The sequence below is a fragment of the Ambystoma mexicanum genome, chromosome 8, assembly GCF_040938575.1.
Source record: "Ambystoma mexicanum isolate Mex_15411 chromosome 8, UKY_AmexF1_1, whole genome shotgun sequence".
NCBI classification, from domain to species: Eukaryota; Metazoa; Chordata; class Amphibia; order Caudata; family Ambystomatidae; genus Ambystoma; species Ambystoma mexicanum.
In genome coordinates this window covers 1,440,946,691-1,440,961,953 of record NC_090929.1, presented here as the reverse complement: position 1 = coordinate 1,440,961,953, position 15,263 = coordinate 1,440,946,691, and the positions used below count along the sequence as shown (strand labels likewise).

Sequence of the window (15,263 nt, the reverse complement as noted above, 5' to 3'; positions counted from 1 at the left end):
TCTTTGACATATTGTGAGGTTTGTTCTATGCTTCTGGCTAGGTCCACTGCTTCATCCAACTTCATGTCTTTTGCCAACAATTTCTCCTGTATCCTAATATTTGTGCACCTCACTAACTGATCTCTAATTAACGAGTCAGATAGATGTTCGAATTCACAGGAGTGGCTTAATGTTCTTAATGAGGCTATGTACGATTCCACGGATTCTGAGGACTCCTGCGTGCCTGAAAGAACTTGTGCCTCTCGAATGTAAAATTTTTCTTAGGCTCAAAATGATCCTTGAGTTGTTTAATCGCAATGGCATATTCATCTGTGTCCTCCGCTTCACCAGCTTGTGCACTGCCTAACCCCTCAAACACTGCACGGCCTTCCACACCAAGATTGTGAAGAAATAATGCCTTTTTGCGAGTTGAGCTGAATCTCTCTCTCCTCCCATTGCCACCAGGTAGTTTTCAAACATGTCTTTCCACCTGTCCCACCTAACTTGGGGGCGTCCAGGTTCATTCAAAAATGACATTGGCGGAGGTATTGAAGCTGCCATGTCTTAAGCGGTAAAAAGGGGGTAAAGAGTGGGCTTAATGGATGCAACCAATAGACTCTGGATCAGTTCAAGTATGCCCAGTGGATGCACAGACTGAGCAGTGACAGTGCTGTGCTATGCAGACAAAGGGATCAGTCTTGTATGAGTACAATCCCTTGTGTATGATGTCACAATCCTCCTTACATCAGTCTGAATTGGAACATGATGGCTGCTCATCCACAGAATGGATACATGTCATAATGGCTGGCTCCTGAAACTTGCCAGAACTGCATGGGCAGGTTGCTCAGCAATGATAATGTCAATGCTAGGGATCCTTGAAAGTAAACACTGTTGCTTTGAGACAGAGTCAATACAGTAATGGGGAAGGCAATATTACCCCCCAGGGGACGCGCCTGCTGACCTGGTCCGCTCCTCCTGACCTTCCTGCAGCGTCCGCTGTCGCACGGGAGTGTGGAATAATGCAGGCCGCGCTATGACGAGACTTCAAAGGAGTAGGGAGACACTGCTGAGAGCCATCCTAGTCGCTAATGAAGAAATAAGGGCTCCAGGCAGCAGTGATGAAGAAACAGTAATTTATTTCATTCCAGCGACAGCGGCCTATGAGAGCCGAGTGCCAACATGGCTCTCTCCCTGCAGTCTCTACTGTCTCTCATCCACATTCTTAGAATAACATTCTTAGAACTTAATGAGCTCATAGTGCAGCTCAATGTTTAACTAGGATCTGGTAATACATTTTTATGAACTTGTTTTAACTTACACTTACATCATAACACTGGTCAGCCACAGGACAGTCCCGGGACACTTCTGAAGGCTCTTCGCAGGGTACCAAGCAGATGTCGGGCATGGATGTCTCCTCCACTCCACGGGTTGCAGCTTCCTCGCAGGATTGCTGAAGATTAATAGCAAGACTGGGCTCTTCCAGGTCAGCAGCAGAAGTTAGTCACCAGGTCTCCTTCAGACAGGTCTCTGGTCTCCTCACGGATCTCACGGCTGGACAGGAGTCTTGGCTCCTTCAGGATCTCTAGAGTGGGTGCAGGGGTCCTCAAAGGCCAGATAATAACAAACTCCCTGTAGCAGAACCAGCCCCACACCCCAGCAGTGGCCCAATCGGGACCACTGGCGTGAACACTCATGCATATCACTCATACACACTGAAACCAGTTTGTGGATTGGGACCAGGCAGTCCCAGCCCACATCCTGCCAGCAAACACACATCGCCCTCCAATAGCCCCCCTAAGTCTCTGCTTTCCCGGCCTCTGGATTTCCATATAAGGACTTTACTGGCCTCAAAGGCCAGGAAGAAGGCTAAAGGACAAGATGGTCAAAGTACAAGCGGAAAACCTTGTGACATGGCGATGTTTGGTTGCTAGCCAGTTTTAGTCTAGGGTAAAAGTGTACCCCATTGTACTGCATTGTAAAATGCAATTGTACAATGATGCATTACCACAAGTGATAACAAGTTACTAAAAGTAGTAGCTACGTAATTGGACTAAGGGAAACAATGTTTCCCAGTACTGACAGCCTGAAGGACATGTCAGTTTCCCCATAATGGATGGCCAAAAGACAGTGTAGTGAAGCTAAAGGCTTTTACTAAAAAGTACAGGCCAGGATAAAAAATAAAACAAATGTTTGGGGGTCCATTAAAATGGAAGGAAAAGTGCAGTAAAGAGATCTTTCCTAACCCATCACTCGACGTTACCCAGTGATATTTGACTCTTGGCGAATAACAACTGGTGTGCTGTGTGTATGTATAGAATTGAGGTGGTGAGTGACTTTTTCTTTGACTGGCTAGCACCTTGCAACTTGAATTTTTGACAGTACCCTGGGAGAGGCCAAGAAGTGAGATTGATGCCCCCTTCCCTACCCTTGGCCTTGTCTCTTTAATCATTGACCTGTATTTATTTATGTTCCATTGATCAACAGACCTATTACTGCTGTTATGGGGTTAGGTTACCAGAGACCCTGAATTATTGCTCACTCTACTCCTTAACCCCTGGCATTCTCCATTGTGGCATGAACTCTTCTGCCCCTCCCGATGCAGGAAGGGTTAAAACATGGAAGGGGCAGTCCTTCCTAAGGCGTTATCTTTGGTTGTCTGTCCTGGCTAGTAGCACTCCAGTTCCTTATGCTTCACACCAGCCTGAAGGTAACTGTACTATGCCCTGGATTAGTACCTCTGGTAAAATCGGACACAGACTGTTTCATTCGAATGCTTCTGAAGGACTAAATGTGGTCATGTTCTACTCGTGCTGCCGTCCATTTTATGCTTTAAAATCCTTTTTTGAGTTTAATCCTTGCAAGTACGAGTTTACTTACTGTTACTTGTTCTTCCTCCTTCTGTATGAACAAGACCAGAGGCTTAAAATATAAAAAGGACATGCCCACCAGGTGTGATCCTTTACTGAAAATGTTTGGCAAGGAAGATCCTGCTGCCCCTTCCTGGAGCCCATGCCCCGTTTTTTATAGAAGAAATTTGTGGGAGGGTGTAAGGACGACGCATACAAAGTAGTCATATTGAGCAAGTTGTAATATTTGTAATGTGCACAGGAAATTTGAGCTAGCTTCTGCATTAGTTTTGCAACCATACATTAAGCATATGTAATTTTACATTGAAATGTAAAGATTCAAAATCATTTCTGATCAACCTGAACACTTTGCTTTTTCATTTTCAGGCTTTGAAAGTATTTTAGAAGGCCTGGTTGGACCTGGTCTAGTAAAAGATACCGTATTTGAAGGTATGTCATTTTTTTTTGTATTTGTACTTTTAATGAATCAAACTGCTCTAAGAAAATGTGTGCTTAATGATTTTGCATACTCCTTCCCTTCCATCCCACAGGCTTTGAGCAGCTTTTTCACGTTGGCTAAAACCTTTCTTGTATGTACAGCTGCAGGTATTGCCATCTGAATACGTTTTATGGAAGATTATGGTAAATTCATTCGATCATACTCGATAAAATTACTTTTAAACATTTCCTGCAGATTGACCAACTGTAAAAGGCGATATGTAGAAAAAATAAGGGCTCTTTGGAAGCCTTTGTCTAGTTAAAAATATTAAGTAATTTGCTGTCCATCTAATTTATAGACTGCGAGCCTGATGGCGTTTCTGATTGGTCTTTTGATGAAAATTGTCTCTTCTGCTGTCTAAGGAGAGAAAAAGTTAAGGTAAAAATGCAGCTTTGTAATTATTTTGTCTTCGACCTTCACAAGTTGTTGGTTTTTTAAACTTTGTGATGCCGTTGAGTCACATACTAGCATATGATCCTTCTATCGCAGGACCCTCAGACAATTCAGAAGAATGTACTAGGATGTTGGAATGCATGAATGACCACACCATTGCATGGGCTCCAACATTGTTTGTTTTATGACTGGAACGCATTTAAAAATCCTAAAACGTGCTTTTGTCTTTCTGTGGCAGACGATTTGACCTAAGATTTCTAATGCTGAGATTAGCTTTCCTGAGTAAATGTTTTCAACCACAAGGTGGTGGTAAAATGTGTTCTCCATTTCAATATTTCTTTAAAATGGAGCTAAACAGATTGACAGTCAGAATTTACTTGTATGGTATATTCACATTTTACGTATTGCAAAATTTAAATTTTAAGGGTAAATTTAACCTGACAAAACGACTGATATAGAACAGGCTACATTTTGACTTGTATTTCAATCTACAAATTATACAACATTAAATATCTGTTGAAAACAGTTTTAACCTTTTAGATTCAGTGCTTTGTGGCACACCCTCACGGCTATAAATCAGGATTGGTTCACCGGGAGCAAAAAGCAGCTCCTTGGTATTGGGCATCACCTGTTGGGTAGGAGCTACCACTGGGGAACCAAGAGCGTGTACATGGCGCCCACCAAATCGAACTTGTGTGCAAGTTGTAAACTGTAAACATTGTATCCATGATATATTATTTAATATCCTTTAAATGTCCCTTATGCATGTCATTCATTCTTATATACATTCCTAAACCTACAGTTAACGAACTACACAATTTCTAACCCTGCAGCAATGGCGCTTCCTGTGACTTTTGTCTGTCTCTCGTATTGCTTGTTAGGGTTCCTGACCCATTTCCCATGACAGAACGCAGCAACTGTAATATTTGAGCGTTTTCGTGCATGGGTAGAATGCTGCAGGTCCTGGCACTAATTTTTGATAGGTTGATTAGCCGATTCTAAAACAGTGTTTTTTATAGTAGTTTTTAGATCTCCTTAAGATAATTGTCTTGCTGCACAACCACATTCTGTTAGTTAACAGTGGCTTGCCATCTAGGTCCTGAAGCAGCAAGGCACTGTGTGACGAATCAAAGGACTATGTCACAGATTTTTCACCAGCAAATATTCCAGTAGTTCATACAGGGCCTCACCAAGAGTTTATACTCTAAACACTTTTGTGCCAGAGAAACCAAGGTACTCTTGCAGACCAACCCCAGTAATAGGAATGTGTAGTACTTTGACAAAGAGGCCCTACACGGAGGCACTAGAAAAATAACAGCAACGCTATAGTTTCTGTCCAGCTAAAGGAGATGCTCCCTGAATAAAAAGGGAAGTCGAAAATGGACACTGAAGTAGCAGCAGTAGTGGAGGCAGTAGATGTGGTAGCAGAAGCAGTGTGGATCAGTGTAACGGTGGAAGCCGGAGAGTTGTGAAGACAGACGGCAGAAAGAAAAAAAGTAGTTGAAGAGGAGGCAGGAACTTATTCTGGTGGCAAAGTGGGAGAGCCACAGAGACACAAAGCTCCTTATGAAGAACATTGAAATATCGGACTGATTGTCGGTTAACCCTGCCGCGTCCTTGGAGTGCGCAGCGTGGCTACAGTTGGGTAAGAGACAGCTCCCAGGAATACAGACTGAGACATCCCTGGAAACCAAGCAAACGCTGTCGGCGCGTGGAAAGCACTTGTCAACAGACTTCGGATCGGCATAGCGGATGACGGAGGCGGGGACTTTGGACATGGGGAGAGTACCCCACTGAGCCAGATCATATCCTGCAACTCTGGTGCAGCATCGACACAGCAGCCCAGAGGACCACCCTTTTGTCGGCTGGTGCCAGTGCGAGAAGTGGCAATTTGGAAGTCCTGAAGGGGACCCATCGACAAGCTGAAAAGCAACGCGAGAGGCTTAAACGGACACCACTGAGACCCTAGACACAGCTGAGCAGCAAACTGGCCTGCAGCGCTGCAGGTACTGGTTGTGGGAGATGGGTCCTTGGGACTTAAGATTCTTATTTAGGAAAGGGACTTAAAGCATACAATTGGTCATTGTGTGGTAAAGTGGGTAGGAACCCGCTTTACCAAAGAAGTATATTGGCAAATGTATATACACATGCCTTTGTGAAAAGATCAAAAGGGAAGAGCTGTGCTTCCTTGTCCCAGTCAATTGGGAGAATAAACTTATAGGCGAGTAGGTTAAGGGTTATATTGGCAAGAGTGAAGTAGTACAGACCTTGGTCAGAAGATATCCCAAGTCTAGGTCTCGGTGGGAGAACCAGCAAGGAAAGTTGTCAGTACTTGGCATGAGAATAAGCCAAGCCTGCCAAAGACCAGGGACAACCACAATCCAGCAATTGCTTGCATAGAACACCATTGAGGAAAGACCAGGGGATGTGGATTGTCCCATCACCAAGAGAATTAAGTCACTTCCCCAACAGTTAGCAAAACGTCATTTTGAGATTTGTGGAACATTATTTGGGGTTTTGATTTGCTTATTTAAACTTTTTGCATTGGAATTGAGGAAGGCTTCAAGAAAACACATGAAGGACTATTTTGTTTTCCCCTTGTTGTTCACCTTTAGTACCATTGAGTGCGAGGTCAGAATAGGTTTTGGATACAGGACGGAATACTTTATTTTGGACAACTGTTCAATTATTTAGTTTTGTTGAGGTGTTTCACCATCATTATTTTAATAAAAATGTTGATAAGAATTCCACTACCTGGGTCTCATGTCTGACTCCTCACAACTATCCCAACTATCCCACTCCCACTAGTGTGCTTGACCGTTGAGAAGGTTCTTTTTATTCATTCACTAAACAAATGGGATCTCGGTCTCATTTGTCCAGGGACCATTGTTCTGCAAGTCATGTGGATTCACTATCCTTAGTGGGACTTCAGTCAACAATTTGCACACTTTTATATTTATTATTTCAAATGTTCTTTCTTAGCAGTGGTTTAATCCTGGCTTTCCTTCTGTGAACATAATTGTTTAGTTCATTTCTGAAAGTTGTCATACATGGTTTAGTGTTAATTCAATTTTGCCATGCCCATCTGGTGACAGTTGTAAAACCATTGATCCTACTGGCAAGACTGAGATCCCAACTAAAAGTTGGACCAAATTCTTGGGATGTCAATGGAACTGCTGTTGGGCATCACTCCAGGAAGGAGGTAGGCTGCCAGTGAAGTACAGTTGGTTCAAATATTTGGTACTTTAGGTTACACATACATAGCAACAGTGTGTGTATACATTTATTTTTTTAAAGGGCCATAAAACCCCCTTCCCACTTCTAAGCTAAATGCAAGCTCACCACCCGGTCATAGGCACAATGCATCCAAGGCCAAAGCTTGGGTAGAAAAAGGGAACCACCGACGACTGTAAAACTCACTTAGTCATGATCAAAGCCCAAGATGCCAAACCATGCATAGTCTCAATTCCCCACACCTCTAGTACATCACCATACACTATATGGAGAGAGAGAGAGGCCCCTCTGCAACACGAGGCTCGTGATCGTCTGGACTGAGGACCCGCTCCAGTGGATCTGCCTCGGAACGCTGCGGTAAGCCCTGGAGCAGCTTTTGTTCCGCCCCGCATTCCCGGCTACAGCTGATGCTGCTGCATCCACACGATCAGCTGTGAATCGTGCCTGATCGCCGCGCCTGGTTCCAATATGGCGGGCGCATCGCGGCCTCAAACCGAGGCTCGCATTGGTTGCTGAGCAACCTTTCACCACATCTTCGACGCGCTTCCGCCGGCAGGCGGAAGGAAGCCGGCCATTCGGAAAAGGCCAGGGAAAAAGGCCTGGTTTGCCGTTGTTCGCCGGTGGCCGCCTAGACCGCCATTAGAGGTACTTGTTCTTTTACCCTCTTATGCATTGTGCATCTCACAGACAGCTAAGCTCAATCATCGGACAATTCCACAGTGCTTGCACACTATAGCCCTGCATAAGACTAATAACAAGAGTATATGGAAATGCCGCTCTGTCTACATGTGCTTTACATATATTTCAGGCCATTTGCTCACTTGGACGTTCTATTATAGCCTAATCTGCCCTCTAGGTATTATGCCAGAGTGCCCATACATCTACATACGGTGCTCTAGCCATCCCCTGACAACACTGAATCCGCATACTTTGTACCATCGTGCCACTGCATTGTACCTTATGGTCTCCCAGTGACCACTGTACTATCATATTGTGCCTTATGGTCGCCTAGAGACTACTGTACTATCTTATTGTGCCTTATGGTCGCCTAGAGACCACTGTACTATCATATTGCGCCTTATGGTCGCCTAGAGAACACTGTACTATTGTGTTGTGCCTCATGGTCGCCTAGAGACCACTGCTTTATTGCGTTGTGCCTTATGGCCCCCTAGAGACCTTTGTACTATTGTGCTGCGTCTTACGGTCGTGTAGAGACTATCGTATCTCCCTAGCTCAACCACTAGTAACAGTATGTACTCCTTCCCGCCTAACCTAGCTCACCTAGCACCGCTCATCAACCTGACAGCTACACTTATCATTATCTACATGACCATGCCTACAGCTCTGCCCACTGAGGGCTCAGGAGCCCACATACAACCTACTTCCAAACCCTGCTTCCTAGCACAGAGGAACCTTAGAATCCGGGCGAGACTACCCAAAATATTCGAACCCATTACCAAATATAACATCAACCTGGAACACCTTCAACCCAAACCTCTCCAACCCTTAGTAGCCACCGCACCTCTAAAACACCAACCCGTCTATAAAATCAATACACCTATGGCCAACCTCCCCTTCACAGTGCAGCCAGAACCTGAATTAAAAGCTGCTTTAATCAATGCCAGATCATTAGTCGCCTATGCTACTGACATAGCAGATGTCATACGAGATAATGACTTTGACTTCATTGCCATTACAGAATCTTGGCTCCACAAGGCAGCAGGTCCGGCTCTCACTCTGGCAGTCCCAGAAAACTATACCATTCTCAGAGCTGACAGACCAGACGCGCGTGGTGGAGGAATAGCGATCATCGCCAAATCTGATCTCTCCATGAGAATCATTTCCACACCCTTCCCTAAATCCTGTGAGATTCTCGCTATCAAACTACCTACAGCTAACTCTCAAACCATAAATATCTACCTCCCTTATAGACCCCCTGGCCCCATCAGCACCTTCACTGAAGATATCACCACTGTTATCTCTGAGAAGCTAAATTCCTCCCAAACACTAGTGCTGGGAGACTTCAATTTAGGCTTCAACGATATCAACGACCACCATTCTACTACTGTAGCCAATACTCTGTCAGTACTAGGTTTCACGCAAATCGTGAATACTCCTACACACTCTAAGGAAGAATTATCGACTGGATTGCCAGTCACAACTGTAACCCTGTTATAACAGCCATTACCCCCCAAATATGGTCAGACCATCACCCTATCTCCTTTACCCTTAACACTAAAAGACCTATAGTCTCGACACCTACGCTAGCCACACCCACCCTAACCAGAAACAAGAAAAATATTACAGCAGATAATATTCTGCCCCACATCCTACCTAAACTTAATTCCCTTCTGGACCACACTGACCCAGACACCCTAGTGGACGAATATAATAAGGCCATGTCCCTTGCTCTTGACAGAATTGCTCCGCTTAAACTCAGGAACAGTAAACCAAAAAAGCATCTGAACTCCTGGTTTACACCCCACCTAAAAAACTTAAGACTACAGAAGAGAAAATGCGAAACAGTTTGGAACCGGCATCCTACCGCTGAAAATAAAACGAACCTAATAAACATCTCTTCGCAATACAAAAAAGACATTATCCTGGCCAAACAAGAAACCTATAATAATAGGATCACCAAAGCTAACTCTAGTATGAAGGAGCTATTCTCCATCCTAAAAGAATTGGAAAATCCCATCGCAGTACAAGATGATTCCATCAAAGACAAAACTTGGTGTACAGACATACAACTGGCACTAACCAACAAAGTGGCCAATCTCCAAACCAAAATTGCCTTAAAGAAAGCCTCATTACCTACCAAACCCCCGCTAAATGCAACCTCCACCCCTAAACCCACAGAATCTTCCCAATTCCGCTTCTCCAAGGTTTCAGTAATTCAGATAAAGAAGACCATTCTGACTCTTAAACCTTCCAACTGCAAAGGTGACCAATGCCCGCACAACTGATCAAGGACGCGGCTAGGGATCTAGCCCCCTTCATCACAAAACTTATTAATGCCTCCTTCACTACGGGCACCATCCCTCGCAATCTAAAGGAATCTTGGGTTCTCCCCCTTCTAAAAAAACAAACATTAGATCCCAATATTCTCACAAACTACAGACCCATCACCACAGTTCCCTTCTTACTAAAAATATTAGATAAGGTAGCGTACACTCAAATCCAGAACTTCCTTGAGATGAACCATCTCCTTGGCACCCGCCAATCCGGTTTCCGGCCGCATCACGGCACAGAGGCTGCCCTTATTGACCTAAAGGCCCAAATAGACTCACTCAGAGACGAGGGCAAATTAGCTCTCCTTCTCCTTCTGGACCTCTCAGCCGCCTTTGATTTGGTGGACCACAGAGTCTTATGTAATCACTTGGACTCGGCGGCCCACTTCTCAGGGGAGGCTATAGCCTGGATCCAGTCATTTCTCAGTGACAGGACCATGAGGGTGTTCTCCCCCGCAGCAGCAGCAGACCCTATTCCAATCACTTGTGGAGTGCCCCAGGGATCCTGTGTCTCGCCGACACTCTAGAACATCTTCACAAAGCCACTCTTCGACGATCTTGATAATCTGGGTATCCCCTATACCAACTATGCAGATGATACCCAGATTCTCTTACCACTTACCGGGGATTACGCTGAGGATCTGGCTTTGGTGAACAGAGTCTACAGCATCGTTCAGGCATGGATGGCCAACCACGGTCTATGCCTGAACGATGACAAAACAGAGCTCATCATCCTGGGCACGGCAGCCCGCATCTCCAAACTTAACCAAAAATACGCAGCCTTTGTCATTGATGGCAACATGATCAAGGTTGCCAGAGAAGTAAAAACCTTAGGTTTTTACCTTGATGCGACACTATCGTTCACCAAACAGGTGAACTCACTGGCCTCATCCACAGCCTATACATGCAAGCTGCTACGAGCTGGGAAACAATTCCTTTCGGATGACAGTTGTCTTATCCTAGCTAGAGCCCTCATTTTATCAAAATTAGATTATTGTAACGCCCTTTACATAGGGACTACCAAACAAATCATCAATAGAATCCAAGTGCTCCAAAACAATGCACTCAGAGTGGCCCGAAGTATCCCCAGAAGTGCACACATTTCAGAAATAAGACGTAATCCCAAATGGCTCTCCACCCATGAAAAAATCAACCTCAAAGCTGCTTCCCTTATCCATAAATGCCTAAATAATAAAGCCCCCCCGATACCTGTCAGAACGCCTCAACAGGAAATATCCCACCAGACTCTCACAAGGACAGTCAGCCCTAACTGCCTCCAAGTGCCTAGATTTAAATTAGTCACTATTGGAGGTACCAGCTTCCCAGTCAAGGCAGCGCAATTATGGAACGCCCTACCTCATGCACTTGGATCTGACCAAACTTTCAGCAATTTCAGAAAGAACACTATAAAATGGCTCACTGAAAATGCGACATAAATGTCTCTCCACCCCTCGCTTGTCCAATTGCACCTCACTTGATACGTAATGACATGCCATATTGCCCGCTTTGACTTGCTATACTGTCTGACACTACAGATTTGACTGTTTAGCTGCTGATTGTGCGCTCTATCTGCACTTGCACTTGTCCTACCTTGTAAATGTAAGAAATGTCTACCATGCCTGCCGTGGAACCTGTAACTTGTAACGTCTATAACTAAGCTGTAAACTTCCTTGTTCTTTTGCGCCCTGCTACCCCAGGCTCCGGCGCGCACAATAAATAAACAAACAAAAACAACAAACAACATATGTAGCACTTAATTGCCCCCACAATGTAGGATCCAATTACTGTAAGAGGCTCTTCATGTTTGCTTTCACTGGTAGAAATCTGATACAACAGTAACCAGCAGGTTACACTAAATAAATTGGTAATGTTTAAGTCGGCAGGAGTGCAATGCAGTGATTTAAAAATACTTAGTAAATCCTTTTTACCAGGTGAAATTCCAGTCTCTTGGTATAAAACTCCAGGGGCCTAGGAAAAGGTATGTGCGCCAATATGTACCTCCAAAGTCACTTTGGAGTTGGTAATGGTACCCCACTGCAATAAATGGGACACATTTTAATCGGCAGAGCCACTGTTAAGGTGAAAAGGCAGGTAGGTGCCACCGAGTTCCTGATCTGAATGTCAGAGGCCCTTGGAAGAAAGCAAGCAAAGAGTTCAGGCCAATGAAAGTCGATGGGAAACGGTGGTAGAGGGAGACTTGCCACCACAGGCCCCCTGAGACTACTGATTCTGACTATTATCCCACCAGCCCAGGACCTAAAGGTAAGTATTTACTATTCAGGACTTGGAGAACTTAATTTTGGCCCAACGAAAATTATTTGATAAGTAAGAAGCTTATTCTACAGTTAAAAGCATCTGGTTTCCAGGGACTTGCACTCCGGGCATATAGCTTAAGCGACCCAAAAGAATTGATCTTCCAATGATTGATCCACTAACCGGGAGCAGAAGCAACAACTGAGAAGGTACCACAAGTGTAGGAACCTGACCAAGCAGATCCAGACGACTTGATGGGCAAAACGGAGGCGCCATCAAAAGAGAGCCCTTTGGGGCAAAAGTGGAGGCGACCCAAGACTGCCGAGATAAAGAGCACAGGTAGGTTAGTAGTGCACAACCACTTGGATGAGAGAGGCTTCCTATCTCAAGGCGCAAGGTCCTGGGGGATAAAACCAAAAAAATATGGCACAAAAAAGCACTGGCAAAGTCCCAACACAGAACATCCAGCACATCTAGTGAATATGACTATGAAATGATATCTAGCAGCCAAAGACATTAAACCTGAACAAAGGTGCAGTACACCAGGCCCATCCAGTATGGCCGAACCTGGTGCTAGAATTCATCCAGCAATGCAGGTAAGAGAAACCACAGATTGTTGGGTTCCTAGCTAAGTAAGTGGAAGGTCTTTGCTATCCGTTTTCTTGTTTTCGACATGCCCAGGCTCACCATGACACTTTGGAAGGCTCAAAGTATAACCACTACTGAGACAATGGCTGGCAGTGTACTTAAGCACTGCCCAGAAGCACAAGCCTAGTGTTTTGCTCAAGTAAGTGTGTTTGTGTGTGGATACATTCTGTGGCTTGTGTATCTGCTTGGACTCGCATGCTTTGCATAGGCCGACATCTAGTGGAAGTTGCAGAGTATTGCAGGTGAAGTTTTTGAAGTTGGAAAGGGACTGGGCGGGACTGTAATACTATGCCTAGTGTGACATACCCTGTACCCATGATCCCTCACGCATCGAGGTCCCTCCGATTATTTATTTCTCCCGCCATTGTGGCAAGTTCTTTTGCACAGTCTGTAGCTTCAGCTACTTTGGGAGTAAACTCCTCTAAACCTCTTCTGTCATTTTGCGTTTCAACGCACTAATTCAACGGCTGTTTCCTATGAACATCTTGACGGCTGATCCCGGCTTCTGAAACGGACGTTCTGTTCCGACGACTGACTTCGGCCTAACCGGTAGGGAGAGTTTGGTGGGACTTCTTGTTAAAGAATGTATACCCCCATTTCTCCAGCATGGGGTCTGGCATGGATTCACATGCTCATGAATATTCCCTGTTAGGCTGAGAATCCACGGTAAAGAAAAAATCAGTATCAGTTTCGTTTCTGATCTGTCTTTCTTAGTAGTAACCAATCACTGATCTCTGGGTCATACCTCTGGGTCATACTGCCCCCAGCCAATGACTGCCCTCTCCTTAAGCCCCTCCCCTGGCAGCCATCCTCAGATTTTTACCGCACGTTCAAGTGTTGGGAGTCCTCATGCTTAGCTCTCAAGCTTTTACTGCGTTTTCGCGCTTTTTCAGATTTTCTCATTTTTTCGGTTTAATCGAGTAAGCTCCACCGTTTCTACTTCCGATAACGGGGACCCGTTTCGGAATTCTTCTACGCCCCTCAAGGGTGAAGTTTTCGTCGAGTTAAGCTTCTTGGAGGATTCCAGAAGATCTGAGGCCTACCTCAACGGACATGGCCCAGGACAAGGGAAGCTCGACGGCCGGATCCAAGCTGTTCAGGAGCTGCCCGGGATGCGGATTGCAAAATGTTTTCAAGGAGGACGAGCATTCGAGATGTCTCTACTGCCTTCATGAGGACAAGACGCACATGGAGAAGGACTGTGCGTTCTGCAAGAACCTGTCGGAACGGACCAAGCAAGATCGTCATTCCCGCCTCGCTGCCTGGCTGGAGACAGCAGGTGAGAAGGCGAAGAAAAAGTCTGAGCGGTCTTCTAAATCCTGTAAGGGCGCCCCGGCGACGGGGGCCCAACAGAAGGGCAAGCACCGCGAGTCCGCGGGCACCGGGAGTGCCGAAAGGTCGGGCTCTTCGGCTGCGAAGCAGGGCGCGACTTCCCCGGCACAATCAACCACGAGCCAGCGCTCTGGTTCGGGGAAGAGGAAGTCCGAGAACCCGGGTAAGCTTCTGGAGAGGCCCCGGTCGATCTCGAAGGGAGCCGAGGGGGAGCGAGGCGATGACCCTCCCCCCAAAGTGAAGGCCCAGGATGCACCTAAGGTGGTGAGGGCCTTGATCCACCCGGCAAAGGCCTCTATCGAGGTTGTTGCAGCGGCCCTGGTGAAGCCGGCAGAGACTACGCCAGTGGAGGCTGCCTCGGGACCCAGAGTTTCTCTGCCACCACGGAGGGAATCCTCTTTCCAGCCCATCGTGAAGACCCCGGTGGAAAAAGAAAAGAGGGGGGGGGAGGGCGGTGGCCATTACAGACTCGGATTCAGCCTCCGAGGAGGATCCGGTGGAAACCGTGAAAGGCCTCAACGACAGGTTCGATCCCAGGGGAAGGTTCCTGCTGATGTGATCGAAGATGACGACGGCCCAGTGGAGCAGCCATCCCGCCCGTCGCAGCCATTGCCAGAGCCCCAGGATAGCTCGGTGGCCATTTTGTTGGCGATCCAATCCTTATGTACTGAGATGAGGACGAGGTTACCACGGACCCCGACGGAGGATCCAGAACCAGGACCGTCGGGAAGCCCTCCGAACAAGCAGATGAGTCCACTCCGCACCGCCCTTTGTGCCCACGAGGCCTGTGGACCCCTCATACCCCTCGCCGGACCCTCTGGATGATACGGCGATGGATACAGCGACGGGGACCGACGGCGGCGGCAATGATACAACGGACCTCCCGTGGCCAGGAAGGAGAATCGCGTCCCTCAACTGCTGTTGGAGGTAAGGGCGATGCTCAAGAAAGGTGCCATCGAGCTCGTCCCCAAGAGGCTCCGGGGCTCCGGAGTATATTCTAGGTACTTCCTCGTCAGAAAGAAGACAGGCAGTTGGCGCCCCATCCTGGACCTGCGTCGGTTAATCAAG

General features: G+C 46.3%; 1 protein-coding gene across 10 annotated transcripts in view; it reads left to right on the top strand.

The window, feature by feature from the left end:
• The window catches only part of LCOR (ligand dependent nuclear receptor corepressor), a 735,064-nt gene that overhangs the window by 148,639 nt on the left and 571,162 nt on the right, over window positions 1–15,263 (top strand). For 5 of the 10 annotated variants that reach the window (XM_069611589.1, XM_069611590.1, XM_069611595.1 and 2 more), the window contains exons 2-3: window positions 3,213–3,275; window positions 3,623–3,702. In XM_069611589.1, the coding sequence (XP_069467690.1) occupies window positions 3,213–3,275; window positions 3,623–3,702 (143 nt within the window). Of the gene's footprint in view, window positions 1–3,212; window positions 3,276–3,376; window positions 3,468–3,622; window positions 3,703–15,263 lie in introns of those variants that run through there. The other 5 variants (XM_069611591.1, XM_069611592.1, XM_069611594.1 and 2 more) reach the window with 3 other exon arrangements.